This window comes from Elaeis guineensis, chromosome 6 (assembly GCF_000442705.2).
Source record: "Elaeis guineensis isolate ETL-2024a chromosome 6, EG11, whole genome shotgun sequence".
In the NCBI taxonomy this organism is placed as follows: domain Eukaryota; kingdom Viridiplantae; phylum Streptophyta; class Magnoliopsida; order Arecales; family Arecaceae; genus Elaeis; species Elaeis guineensis.
In genome coordinates, this window is record NC_025998.2 from 1,179,799 (window position 1) to 1,194,945 (window position 15,147).

The 15,147-nt window shown below is 36.8% G+C and overlaps 1 protein-coding gene across 7 annotated transcripts; it reads left to right on the forward strand.

The window, feature by feature from the left end:
- The first annotated feature begins 7,065 nt into the window (after positions 1–7,065).
- LOC105047745 (E3 ubiquitin-protein ligase At1g63170) lies at positions 7,066–14,842 on the forward strand. 7 transcript variants are annotated; one of them, XM_010926804.4, is made up of 6 exons: positions 7,067–7,307; positions 7,822–7,917; positions 8,678–9,478; positions 11,333–11,476; positions 11,555–11,846; positions 14,399–14,842. In XM_010926804.4, the coding sequence occupies exons 3-6, from the start codon at positions 8,799–8,801 to the stop codon at positions 14,633–14,635; spliced, it is 1,353 nt and encodes a 450-aa protein (XP_010925106.1). In that variant the 5' UTR covers positions 7,067–7,307; positions 7,822–7,917; positions 8,678–8,798; the 3' UTR covers positions 14,636–14,842. The 7 variants fall into 7 exon arrangements, with proteins under 7 accessions (XP_029121169.1, XP_010925106.1, XP_010925107.1 ...); XM_010926805.4 differs by having other exon boundaries at positions 8,690–9,478; XM_029265334.2 differs by having other exon boundaries at positions 7,067–7,301.
- The last annotated feature ends 305 nt before the right edge of the window (positions 14,843–15,147 follow it).

Here is a 15,147-nt window from a genome sequence, read left to right on the forward strand (position 1 = left end):
TAAATTTGAGTTCAAATGGATTTAAATTTGAATGAAAATCTAGAGTCCAAATTAAGTTGGACTCTTCTCTTCACGCCATCACCTTTCTCCACACATAAAGTATTTTTGCATAAGATTTTTTACATCATTCTGATGTTGGTTGACCCCTCTCTGAGTTTATAAGATGAAGATAAAGTTTGGTTCAAAATTTAATTCAAATTTGATTTGAATTGGTGATAAGGATCAACCAACATTTAAAATTAAACCGAAACTATCTTTTCCTTATCCTTATCTTCCATGGGATGCCATCCTTAAGAAGGGATCAGTTTTGTGCGAGATTAGAAGTGATTTTTGGTGTGAGAAACTTGAGAGTTAGGGCATAAAAAGTTGAGAGTGGGTTGGGCTTTCGTGTGTGAGAAACAGAGGAAGTATTCTTCCTCTCGGGCGTGAGGTGTAGGGTCTAGGGTTTCAACTCTAGATTTTGTGAGAAAAAAAATATAAGAGTGAGTTTTGTTCAATCTCTCATACCACCACCTCCTTGTAAAGCTTCATCTTCTGATCTGAAGGAGTTGAGGAGATCCGAAGAAACGAGCTTGGATCAGTCACCCAGAGCCTTCGACGCAAGCTAGCACTCCCGCAAAGAAAGATCCAATCAGGGCTTCGAGTGGCGATCTGTAGAGGCCGAACAACCTATGCGGCTGCTTGACATCAGCGAGAGCTTCATACCACACCTACCAGCAGTGGATATCATCGACCCACAAAATGGTGATGAGTTCTAAACTCAACCGATGTGATCTAAAAGTTAGGTCAGATTCAAGGCATCGATGTGATCAGTATAGTTTTCTGTTTTATATCAGATTTTATATGTAAATTTTTTATATCATAGATCCTTAATTGATAGTTTAGATCTAATCCAAAGCATGTTTAGAAGATTAAAGTGTTTAATTTTTTATTTTTTACAGTAAAATTTTAAAAATACATACTTTGAACTACCATTTTTTCTTCGGTAATAACTTCAAAAAAAAAAAATCAAAAACGAACAAGAACCCCTCCTATTTTGTTTCCTCACCTTGGGCATCCGAATTAAAAGATCAATATTGATATCAAGTTTTGCAATAGATCGGATGGAGTGGCTACCACCGACTTAGACATGCTCCGGGCTCCTAAACATGAAGGAGACCTTATCGGAGGGCATGCGAAGGTCTCTGATGAAGGTTGGAGTGGATTCAGAGCTCACCTCCTGATCTGGGATCGCTCTGATGGCATCTATGACTGAAGAGACAGCTTGATCTAGGGATTTTATGGTAGAAGCATCGAGCTGGACCTCCGTGCTCAGGGATCTCAATCAGGTGGGTGGCTTGGAGTGGCCGAATAGGGATGCTTAGACGATGAGAGGGTTTCGATGCTGGGATGCCACGGCCACTAAGAGTGGGGGAGGATGTGTTCCACCGACCGAGAGAGAGAGGGGGGGATAGAAGGTTCCACCGAGTGAGAGTGAGAGAGAGAGAGAGGGAGATGGAAGGGGAATGAGGTCCCACCGGCCATCGAGTGTGAGAGAGAGGGGGGAGGGGATGGAGGTTTCTGCTGCTAGGGTTCCATCGAGCGAGAGCGAGAGAGAGAGAGAGAGATGGAGGGGGAGTGAGGACCCACGGCCAACCGTCGATCGAGAGAGATAGAGGGCGAGGGGTGGGGGCGAGGACCTGCCAGCTATCGAGCAAGAGAGAGGGAGGATAGGGGTCGGTGTGAGGGTTTTTTTTTTCTTTTTTTATGTAAATGAGAGGGAGGGGGAAGGTGATGGGCCGATGTTTTTTTTTTTTTGATTTTGGTGTTCTTTTCTTGGCGTCAGTCACTTTTCATCAATACTTAGTATATTTTTTAGTAGATTTGAGTTATCTACGTTTATCTATTAGTAAATTTGATTTACTCATATTTAATCATTGAAACGTAAGTTAAAAATTAATTATAGCATTTTCACATTTGACAAATATGGATATTTTTTCAAAATTTGATCTTTTACCCACATATGTACTTTACGTGACTAAAAAATATGGGTATATATGACTTTTCTTATAGTACATAATGCTCATGCACATTTCTATACCAATAGGCAGACTCTTTCCAAGAATACTTCATAATTTGGCATATCCTTGTTAATTCTAAAATTTTGCTCCTTTGATATACAAATTAAGATCCCATATCTCCTCAATCAAAATCAATATGATCAAAAACTTTCTATCACATTTAGAATTAAGATACAGACTAGTAAGATTAGCACTAATTAAGTGGTTAAAATTCTGAGATTGAAATAAATATATATTTATTTAAGATTGAATTAGGATCAATTGGATGCAAAACCCTTACAGCAAAATTGATTATCAAAATCAATTATGTTTGGAATAGAGTTTGGAATGAATTCGACGCAAACATTATGATGAAGTTTTGATCCCACAAATGATAATGACCCATCTTGACTAAAATCAAATAATCAGATGACTGTGAAGGTGATCATGATTATGTACTAATAGCTTTAGGCAACAATAGTCCATCATGATTATAAAAATGATCTCATAATTAAATTATAAAAATTAAATCCAAGAAGAATAAGTATCAATATCATGATTTCTAAGTCAGAGTTGAGATCATAAGGAGAGAATAAATCACGATAGATTTATTTAGACATTTGATAAGTAGATCAAATTTAATTAATAATCAACTAAGCTTAGATATAAAGTTGTCAAAACTTTTCTTAGCATAACCGACATAGTCATAACATGACTAGCCCAAGAATCTATAGTACTCATATTCTCTTTATGATTAAAAGCCTCTTTTATTGGAGAATCATATCTTCTTTTATAATATATTTTAAACCACAATCAATATTTTTGATCAATTTTAAATAACTCAACCATCATACTTCCATTGCACAACTCTAATTAACATTCTTTAAAATTTCTTAATGATCCCAAATTTGAATGTTATAAAATCTAAGCAAAGATTTGTTGTCAAGTACATTAGATCATAATTATAACTCAAGATGATTATTATATTCATATCATTGTTTGATCAAGATATTAATTTTTAAATCTTGATTTAAATCAAGCCAACTCTAGATTACCTTGACAATTCAATTAGACGATTCAAAATTAATCTCTTTCTTTTGAGAAAATCAACTCCTAACTTATTCATTATGATCTTGTAACTTGCTAGAGCATCGTAATTAGAGAGACAAATCGACTTTAGAAAATCCACTCAAAACATCACATAAAAGAAATTAATTTTTGATAACTATTAATAAAATGCCCTTCCATTACTTAAATCTTGCCATGGGTATAGAATTCTACCTTACTTGCAATATCTTTGAATACTCATTTGATTACTTTCTTTTTTATCTCTTTAAAACAACCACGATCTTCTACTTTAATTTAAGATTGCTATCATATTCTATAATCATATAGAGATTAAATTCTCAAAATAAATCCAATGCTAATACAACATAATACAACCTATCTATATTACTCAAAGTATATCTTTATATATCAATTGTTTAGTCAAGATGACATTCTTCCTGGAACTAGACTTGATGTATTTAACTAGAATTTTAATAATACAAATCTTCTGTACTTATCCAAAGCAAAGTTCTAAGAAACTCAATTTATAGTCATAAAACAAATCAGATATTATGAAATAATTCATTGAATTTCTAGTACCAGTAATTTTTTCTAAATATTCAATCAAAACCATAATTCTACCCCACTCTCACTAACCTAAGTTATCCTGATCTTAAACTTAAGCTCTGATATCACTCTGTCATGCCTCGAATCCAGCATCCAAATCAAATATGTGATGGCCGTATATTCCTTAGAATAAGATCCTAAAGAATATGTCAGACCTGTCTTTTTCTCGATCATTAATCCAACTCAGACAGTGGTGACAGCAAATCCAATAATTTTTATTCTAATAAAAAATTATTAATTAATATATTATCATGATCAAGATCAAAATATTTATTTAAAAATAAATTAAGCAAAATTTTTTAAGATCCTATGCTTCTCACTGCTCGATCTCAAGCATAATAGAATCTTCTGGATCTAAAAAAAAAGAGAAGATGAGCTTTACGAATTCAGTAAATTATCAAATTCTTTGAGGGATCAAGCATAATTAATTTTTAAAATATAACAATTTAACAGTAATATATAACAACATAATTTTTTTTTAAAATATGCCATACATATTAGTAAAAAAATTCAAAAAAGAAATACTCTCTCAGTCTTTGGTGACTACGATCATGGTCAATTTTATGACAAAGTCCAAAAAAGACTGGCCTCTGAATAACAAATATATGACGTATCAATATGTGCCAGCAATCAGCCTCGATTGGTTAGGCCCAAAAAAATTAGTTTTGATTCACACGACCATAATTAGCTCCATGACAAGACAAAGAGACTAGTTCTAAGATACATACATATGACTTATTAGCATATACCAACGATTAACCCTGATTGGTTAAGTTCGAAAAAACTAGCTCTGTCAGTGATTAGCCCCAATTGGCTAGGCTAGAAAAAAATATATTTCTGACGTATGGCTGACAATTAGTCCCATTACTAGATCCGAATCATAGTCAATTAGAGAGTTTTTCTCATCATTTCACCATAACCAAATAACCATACTTATTTTTATAACAATATTAATTCAAATTTTTACATCCTCCAAAAGAGCAATAAAATAATTTTTATTCAAAAATTCATACAAAGATGAACATATATAATTTTCTTTCCAGAAATCATGCAATATTAAAATAAAAAAATCCTCTCTTTCCAAATTTTGTATCGTGCAAAGGTGACACCATGCTTAATCTAATATTTTAAATTATTTTTCATATATAAATATATATTTTTAAATTTTTAATATTTTTATGAATAAAATTAAATTTTTAAATATATGAATATATACAAAAATGAATCTAAAAATGAAAGAGGACTTACAAACAATCAAATCCGAAAATCAAGATCTTTGACACGTTGCCTAATCCTTAATTGTATACTTCTTCTGATCTAAATCAAAATCCTAAAATAGATCTATTCTATTAATCAGAGAAAAATTAAACTAATTAGGCTCGATCTGATCCATCGAAAGAGGTATAAAGGAAAGGATAATCAAGGTCTGATCTAATTGATCTGACTAAACTAATCTAGAAAGGAGAGAGATGCTAGGTCAACATCGCGATATGGGTCAGATCATGGGATAATCTAAACATCTCGGATCTATCTTTTTTTCTTCTTCTTCTTTTCTTTTCTTTTCTTTTTTTCTTTTCTTTTTCTTTTTTTCCTCTTCTTTTTTTTTTCTTTTTTTCTTTCTCTTTTCCTCTCTCTCTCTCTCTCTCTCTCTCTCTCGATCCAACACCTTCTTAAGGAAAAAAAATAGAGGGAAGGAGGGGTGGGGTTCGTGGTGGTTGGTGCCCAAGGCAATCGGACAGTAGTAGCTCGACTGGGTGCAGGCAATGGGGGTGGCTCGATCGGCGTTGTTGGTGACAGAAAATTGACGGCAATAACACTCGAAATAGAGAAAAATAGCAAAGATCAAGGAGGAAAAGGGGGTTTTCAGACGACGATGACTTAATTACGGAGCTCGATGATGGTCGAAGGTGATGAAGAAGGGGTAAGAAAGAGGTTTCGATGGCAGAGGAGCCGAGGGATGGTGGGATTTAAGAAGAAGTAGAAGAGAAAAGATAAACTTGATAGATCCATGGATAAGGCCAATATAATCCATTTAAATAATCTTCGATCGCCCCTCATCAGTGCACGTCTCTTATCTGACCACTCTCGAAGCCTCAACTTCTCCTACGATATGGGATCGAGCAAAAGATAAGCTTCCTCAGTTCTGATCGTTTCTCTATTTTTTTTGTTTTTTTGAAAATTTTTCAGTGAAGTCGGTAAGGTTTGCCAACTTCACATAGAGTCGGATCCAATCGGATCAGTTCTCATACTATTATGTTTCACCTTACCGACTTCACATGAAGTCAGATCAAATCGGATCAATTCTCACACTATTATGTTTCTACCATAATAATGGATACTCTAAGTTCCAAAGAGGGTCAATTATCGGACAATGTGGGTTTCTCAAGAGAGGGCTCATACAGCCAAGAGATTGATAGGTTTTGCAAAAAGTCCAACTAAAATTTATCTTCATTAATTGTTGCTTTATTTACTTGTACAATCAACCTTGTTCAGCCATCTTTTAATTAGATATCACTATCGAAGATGTTCCAGCAATCGCAAGGAGTAACATAAGAAGCATAATACATTCTGCTAATTAGACAGTTAGGTAGATGGACAAAACTCCAATTGGTATGATGGGTTGAACGCATTGCAGCGGTTGAGTCTGCGATCATCCATCTAGTGATTTCTCCTCTCCACCACCACGATGGACTCCCGCCACCCGCATTTGCCACAAGCATCCCATCCACTTGGGAACCGATGACAACCGTCCGATCAGAAGAAAACATTCCATCATGATACCCACGTGAAACGGACGGCTCTGATTTGATATCTCGGTCTATATCTTTAAACGTGGCGTGACACCGAAGAGTGGACCGCTCGGATGAACATGTCGGGTATCCACCAAATGACCAAAATGCCCCATCATGGAAGCACGTGACGGCAGTCCCCACTCCACTAGTTGTTTCTCTCTAAGCGTAGGGTAAGGGAGTGGGAAATACCTGCCATTGGAGTCCGTACGATGTCCTTGGGCACAAAGACAAAAATGCCCTTCAAGATGTGCGAGCCCCCCTCCGCTGTCCAAATCCGAAGCTGCGGTGCAGAGGTCGATGACCACCCACTGCATCACTGCCGTTAAATTCATGGTCCTCTGATCGAGATCGACACCATGACCTTCCCCATCCCTATCTTCTTTGGAATACGATCCATGATCAGACGGTCGGGATCGAAAGCCCTACCCAGGCCCCGCAGCGTTGATATTATTTTCATTTCGTTTCCTCATAAGGCTATAAATGTCTCAGCAGTCAGCAGTAGGTGATTCAATCACGGGACGAACAGTACAGACTCCGTGAAATACGAGGGTAAGAATATCAGCTGTTTTTCTGAGCCGAATTCCTTTAATCGCCTCCAGGCTATTGTAGATGTATATAATATATAAATATTCGAGAACGACTCCGCAAGACAAGTAGGCATCTGAGATCGAGAGCGGATGCCAGAAATATTCGCAAATCGAACGAAGAAACCCCGAAGATAAAAAGAAGGAAAGCAGCGAAGGATATCGATCGGATCCCTCACTTAAATTCGCGTTTAATGGCCGACGTTCCCAAGGTCATGGTGAGCTCGATCTCCGATTTGTCTTGTTTTTTCTATTTTTTGTGTTTAGATTCATGAAACCTTCTCTAATTTAGGGGTTTGGTCTCAGATCGATTCTGGTTAATTCGTATGAACCCTTGTGGGGAATTTGTTTTCTGTCGGGGCATCTATTTTTGGATTGACGAGTTATTTTAGGAATTTTCTGGTGCTGATTTTACTTGTTTTGATGACTAGGGTTTAATTTTCATGTATCAAAAGGTCAATTAGACCTGGGTTTCGACTCATATGTCATCTCCGTGGGGATTTGATGGCTGGATTGTGGTTTTTGTGGGAGATTGACGGTCTTTTACTTATTCTTGTATTGTAGTTTTGTTCTTCTTGTTTAATCGTTAGATTTTAGTAGTTTGTGAGCATTCGGACAAATGCTTCTACTGTTAGCTCGAGAGAAATTTTGCTGCTTTTAATGTTTAGGTCTGTTACTGTTGTGTCTGTTGATTATTTCTTATTTCCTGATTATGAGTTTTGTGTATACTAGTTCTGCAACCAAAACGATTGTTAAACAAGTGGGTGATGAGAAATTAGCAAAGATACCTCCCCATTTAGAGGATCGCGCTTTAAGCACGTAAATTAGGTATGTGTTTCAGTGCTCAGTGGTTCTAATTTACATCATGTTGAGCTGTTATTATTTCAATCTTATAGCGGCATCAGAAAGAAGAATAGTGTGGTTGTGCTACCTGTTGTAAATTGATTAATCCTCATATTATTCTCCCTAGCATGAGTACAATGCTGTATTTTTTTTCCTATAATAACAAGAAAGCGCCTTAATATATCTCGGGCATGGATCCCTTTCTTTATTTTATGGGCATTTCAATGGATATTTTGTTATACGTATATAATCGAAAGACCTAACTGCCAATAAAGTAATACTTGAAGAAAGTGCTGCATGCATTCATGAAACTCATCATTCTGCTGTTACCATGCTTTTAGGGCTACAAAGCATTCTGGAGGTCGGCCTGCAAAATTGCATTCTCTTTGCTGGATACTTTTGGCTTCATTAATGCATTATAATTTACGATGATGCTAGCCCTTTGCTTGTACTTTGTTTCTTTCATATGTCTGCAATGCAATTGTTGAATCCATTTGGAGCTTCAATTATTTACACCATTTAATGTGTTTAATTTCTTCATTGGTAAGCAACTTATTTGGTCTATGAATTATTTAGGATGGTAAACTCTTGATATGATTCTATTTTTAGAAGATAAAGAGAATGATATATCAATTTTGAATTCATGGTTCACGAGATGTGATTTGTTGAGATTTATTGCCTACTACTGTAAAATTGTCTCCACTTTTCTGTGAAATGAAAGTGGCCTTTTGTTCACTTGTTTAAGAGACATTACCAGGAAGAAGATCTCATAGCTGTCGCTAAGAAAGATTGGTGAAGTATTGGAAAGTGGGCATCTTGCTAGCTTCCTATGCTACTTCCTATTTCAAATCCCTTAGTGGAGTTTTATGGCTGTTCCCTTTCTGGAACCACAAGGTGAAGTCGATCAAACCGATAGAAATCCTCTGCTGATGGAGCGACCAGTCAATGATAGTGGACACGAACATGTCATTATTATAACAAGAGGCGATGTTGCTTCCACATCAATCTCTCATGATGGTGATCACAATGACTCAGATGAATTGCATTATGAAGATGGACCTTCAACGAGCGCACAAGCTCCAACTTCTAGATCATCTTCATCATCACCCACTGCATCCAATTCTAGGAATGTTTCTTCCATCAGGAGAGGTGATAATCATGGTCGCCGGCGTAGAAGCCCTTTAAATTCTGGTTTGTGGATTTCAATTGAGCTTATTGTGAATGTGAGCCAAATTATAGCAGCTGTCATTGTTCTTTCCTTGTCAAGACATGAGCATCCGCAAGCTCCATTATTTGCATGGGTCATAGGCTATACTGCAGGATGTATTGCTACTCTACCTCATCTTTATTGGCGCTACATTCATCGCAATGGTCAAGGCTCTGAGCAAGAAACGGAGCATTCACGTCAGAGTTCTTCCCAAAACAACCTTCCTGAGTCAACTTCATACGCTACCATTACTTTTAATCAAGCTTTGGAAGGAGAAAACCGCCATAGTGCTGGGGCAGTCTTACGATTTGGACAGAACTTGATAATCTCTAGTCCAAGGTATCGTTTATATTGCAATTATTATAGCAAACCAATTCCTGGTATCGTTTTTTATATTCTTTTTATTATCACCAAGATACTCCTTATGCTTATAGGTGAAGCTTTATGGATTAACACTATTTAATATGTTTATTCATGTTATAACTTCAGTTATATGCATGTGATACCACTACTGCCATGTGGTAAATATAATTTTATTGCTGGATCAAGATATCTGATCTATTGAAATTCTTGTGGAAAATGTCTTTATGAACATCAAACAGTAGTAGCACAATATTTATAGTAATATTGGGTGTATTAAGGAGTTTCGGCACTGTCTAAGTGGTTAAGGCTCTCTGGAGAAGAGGGGTTGGTGCATTTTGCAAGAACCTAGAGAGCATGCAAAGAACTTGATTTTTTCTGAGTACACATTACTTTCAACGAGATTTGAGTGGATGCTATTGCAAATGTGTTTTCTATCTGCTATATATGATGCACATGCTCAGCATGGTGCGATGGTTTTGCCTGAGGTTTGTGCTTTTCACTTTCATTACATTAAACAGTTCTTTTGGCTAATATATCCCTCCGTTTTCACTTTGTAACAAATGTTTGAGAAAGAGAAAGAAGTATATACTTAAATAAATATGTTTAACAAGTCTTACATAACCATAAACATCCAGCCTTTCCCAATTATTTGTGTTGATCCATTTCAAAATTTGACTTTAACCCACCACCTTTCTTACCGAGGCTTGGGACCGGCCATGGCGGTGTTTTTGGTGGGATGGCATCCATCCATCAAATGCACCTCACCCTTGACTTAATCACATACCAGCCATGGCAGTGTTTTTGATGGGATGACACCTATCCATCAAGTGCTCCTCGCCCTTGACTTAATCACATGCACCTCACAAGCCTAGCTCTAAGAGTATATGGCAAATTCCATATCTTGAAAATGGTTTAAATTTTTTGTTTTTCTTTCCTTTTCTGTCCAATGCTACAAAGTTTAGGTCTTTTTTTGGGCTATGGAAGCTTCTTTCTTGTCATTGTCGTCTTCTTATTAGTCTTTTCTAGCTGGATTGAGGCTTATGCAATTTGGAGAGTTAAGTGTCATACTTGAAAGCCTTTGGTTGGACTCATGTGGATGTTAGATTTTATTCTTTTTTAAAGAATTTGGTAACTCAAGAAACTCACCAATTGACTTGTTCATGTGCAAGTGCATGCGCTGAAATGCCTGTTTCCATCCAATTCAATGTTTTTTTTTGTTTATCATGATCTACACATCCTAAAGCACATGATGAACAAAATGCATTTTGTTTACTTCAATACGATGGTTACTACATGCCATCTTTTGACCGAAGTTCATGTAGTTTCCCCCAGTTTTATGGCCACTTCAAGAAGTCCTCATTAGATTTGTTTTTGATTTTCCTTCTTTTTGTCTTTATTTTTAAAGAAGTTTGGCTCAAAAAATGATGATGAACTCTGAAAATTTGGATCATATATGATGATTTTTTGCATTAATGTATATGTAAAGAAAATATACCCCATAAATTTGTGCATGTCCTGCAGTGTTATTAGTATTTACTGAATAACATATTACTGACAATCAGGGAAGGAAGTAAAAAAGATGAAGGACTTGTCTGACAGGACAAATGTTCTCTGATGGCCTAGAAATTCAGTGCAGGCCTAGTAATTTATTGACATGTTCTAATTTTTGATTTGTAAAGGTATGCGAATTATGATAGAAAGAAAGAACTTATAGTAATCTTCAAATAGAAATTCTTGTGTTGCCTTCTTTGATTTTTGACAACATTGAATCTGAAGTTACTAGATAATTTTCAAGCATATTGGAACTTATAGTAGATATATTGTTTTAAGATATCGCATGCTCAGCAGGCTCAGTGCAATGGTTGACCATTACAAGATGGCTTTGGACTGTTTTTTTGCTGTGTGGTTTGTTGTTGGCAATGTCTGGATCTTTGGTGGGCACTCATCTTCATCTGATGCTCCCAACTTGTACAGGTACATGCGTAATTGCTTTTGTTCTTTCCACTTCATTGACATCATGGTGCACCCTAACTTACTTCTTGCTTACTCCAGGTTATGTATAGCTTTTCTCACATTCAGCTGTATTGGGTATGCAATGCCATTTATCCTGTGTGCCACGATCTGCTGCTGTTTGCCTTGCATAATATCTATTTTGGGCTTCAGAGAGGATTTGGGACAGACTAGAGGAGCTACCAATGAGGCGATCAATGCACTGCCAACCTACAAGTTTAAGGCAAAGAGAAGCCGAAATAGAGGGAGTGAAATTAATTCAGAGAACCTAGGTGAGGGTGGGATCGTGGCAGCTGGAACTGACAAGGAGCGAGTTATTTCTGCTGAAGATGCTGTGAGTTTTTATATTTTATCATCAATTTGTGTTTATTTCAGAATTACTTGTAGTTATACATGGAGTTGTTGACCTTCAATGTCTGTCTCGGACTGTTTTAGCATTAAATTTTCCCAAGAAAATGGAAAGCAACTAGCTATGCCCACTTACAGAACTACTTTACCTCTTGAATGTAGGTTTTTGACATACGAGATAAGGGGAGTACATAGTAGGGACTGCCATGCCACTTCTGTTGTTCTTGTTCCTAAGGTGCCTAATGTGGAAGAGTTGGATGATCTTTGCCCAATTAGTCTTGTCAATGATATCGAATGAATCTTGACTTAGGTTATGGGCTGATAGTAGCTATCATTTTTTATGGAGCAAGGGGGCCTAATGATGAGATGACAGATTCTTGATTGCACCGTTGCTATTTGGGGTGTAAGAGGAAACATAGATATCACTTAGTTGTTTTAGAATAGAAGCTTATTTGGTTGAGGGTCCTTTTTCGCTATTTTCCATAATGCTGGGTACAAAGGTCTTCATGTCAAGCTAAATGACGCAGAAGTTGGGCTGTCGAATTGGTTTGTAGTTTTAACATGTATTGCATGTGAAACTCCAGATGATACAATTCAATTTTTAGATGATATGATCTTAGCACTTCCTTTTAAGGCTGTCAGGACGTTATAAAGCCCTGCTTTAGTTTGAATAGTATGGCCAAAAGTAAAGTTGCATAAATTGTTGTTGATGTTTATGCTAATTCAAAAGAGGATGTCTAATGCCTTGCTGCGTGGGCATGATGTTAAGCACATAATTTAGGGGAAATTATTTTGGCTGTCTTTGCTTCTTTGGAACTGAGAAGATGAGTACCATCTGATTGTTGAGAAGGTGTACCTTAAGTTCGCATCTTGCAAGAAGTTTTTTTGATTGGTTGGTGGAATGCTTTTGGTAATAGTTACCCTTGTGTCTTGTTTCCTTCCATGCTCAAGTTTCTAAACTTTGTTCTTGCATGGAGAATTTTTGTTAATATTTTTAATAAGAATGGTAATGATGTAACATGTTGTCTTTTTAGTTAATTTGGAGTACTTGCTTTCATAACGAGGTGTACTATTTTGATCTAGGAATCAAAATTATGCAATATGATATTGTTATTAAATGATCATGGATTTGTGGGGAGGTGGCTGAACATTAATTTTTTTCCTTAGCTTTTTGTCTTAGTTTTAGCATTCAAAAAATATTGGTCTTTGGAGAGATTAGGAAGCCAAGAGAAGTCAATAATTGTTGTGCAATGGCGTATGCTTAATTTGGAAGCAATATGTGGTTCAGCAATATTTAAGCCATTCTCCCGCATGTTATGTTATAAAAAAATTGCACATATAAGGTAGATTATTTGCTGCTGGTTTTCCAATCATTGTAAGATGGTTTTCTGTCTTGGATTTTGTAAGAACTTGGGGGAGCTTAAGGATGCAGGAATGTATGTGTTTCTGTTAGCTTCTTATTTCTTGTAGTGAAGTAAATAGCGGGTGGCATTCAAAGTTCAGCTGAAGCATTCTTGACTAAGTCATGTCCTATTCTTGTAGTTGACATCTTTTACCAGGGCAACACAAATACCAATTAAAAATTCTTTTATGTACTCAATCTGAGGACAGAGGTTCCTACAAATGATTGGTCATACCTGATTACCAGTTTCACTTGTGAATTCTCCTTATTCTCATTTCTTTGGAAAATTGCAAAATGGTACATCGTGTTTTTTCATCGGCACTGGTTGCTTGTGTTTGGATCTATTCTATCATCCCCCCTCCCAACCCAACAGAAAAAAAAAAAGACCTTATTGTGGTTGTATGGATGGTTCCAGGGACAGATCCTTCTCATCGATTGGTATTCTTTGCCCTTGTCAAAAATTGGAGTGTCTCATAGGAAATTTGTATGTTTCCTCCTTTTCTGGATCATCTAGATGAAGGGAATGCTGGAATATTTGTTATAGATGATGCTTGTTTAGTAGCTATTCTGGTATCACTAGATGAAAATTTAACATTATGTGTCAAATTGGACTGGCGTTTTAAGGAGGTATCTCTGATATGACTCTGGCAACCACCCAGGTTTCGGCCTAGGAAATATGTGAGTTCTGGGAAGATGGACGATTGCCTTTAACATTTTCTTATTTCATTTTGGGTTCGTTCTCATCTTTTTAAGTTCATGGAATGGGCAAGCATCGGCCCTCATTCTCCTGTCTTCTCATGTTCCCCCCCTTCCTTTCTTAGGTGGCTGTGATACGTTTCGTCTTCATTCCCTTCAACTGTAACAAAATATTTTCTTGAATAAAATTGAAGCTTGTTGATGGTATTATCAACTGTAAGGAGTCATACACCTTACCGTTCTGTCTTCAATATATTGTTCTAGGTGATAATTTAAGGTAAATATAATCAATGAAGAACTAAAAATTATGAGTGTTGGTAGAAGTATTGGTTTCATTTAGGGTACAGTGACTCGTAATATGTCTACTTCTGGTTTCTCGTGGAGACGTGATATTGCAGGTTATTGTTAAATCATAAATCGTTTGGTGTGTGTTGCTGCAGGTTTGCTGCATCTGCCTTGCAAAATATGCAGACAATGACGAGCTCCGTGAGCTTCCTTGCTCTCACTTCTTCCACATGGTGTGTGTGGATAAATGGCTCAAAATCAATGCCCTATGCCCCCTTTGCAAGTCTGAGGTAGGGGATACCGCGGGTTCAATCTTCAGCACACACTTTGGCAGGCGCCACAGCGACAGGAGGTTTGGGAGTGGTGCAGATGCCACGAGATCTGCAATATAGACTATAGACTGGTAAATTTTATTGAGAGATCGCCAACTTTTGATTGGTAGATCGGGAGTGACTTGCTGGCCTTATGTTTATAAATTTATATATTTGTATACACACAACGTATGGTGGTAGTTGAGCATGGATCCTGATGCCACATTGGTCTTATCGTGTGTTTCGGTTCTTTCTGCAATGTACAAACACCAGGTGACATTTTTATGACCGGCCGCCCTCTTTCTTTTGGTGCGTGTGCTTGGGTCTTTTTTCACCCCCTGATGGGGCTTTTTTTTTTTTTTTTGTTGGGGGCGGGGGGCTTATACTTTTAAGATATTCTTATAATGGATATGCTTTAGGGTTCCTGTTCCCGTGTCGGGTATGCTGGTGTTTATTTGCGGTTAAGAAATTATTGTGGATGGCGTGGGTTGATTACGTGACGGTTGAAGGCTTGACAACATATGTTGTCCATTGATATTATGTGGTCATAAACGGTGGACTGCGATTGAATGGAAGGTCAGTACAACTTTCTT

Bases quoted from the DNA above. Each gene is read 5' to 3' on its own strand.
- LOC105047745 (XM_029265336.2), top strand. From the start codon at position 8,799: ATGGCTGTTCCCTTTCTGGAACCACAAGGTGAAGTCGATCAAACCGAT. The intron at 9,479-11,332 runs GTATCGTTTATA...TATTGTTTTAAG, and splicing joins TTGATAATCTCTAGTCCAAG to ATATCGCATGCTCAGCAGGC. The intron at 11,847-14,398 runs GTGAGTTTTTAT...GTGTTGCTGCAG, and splicing joins TTATTTCTGCTGAAGATGCT to GTTTGCTGCATCTGCCTTGC.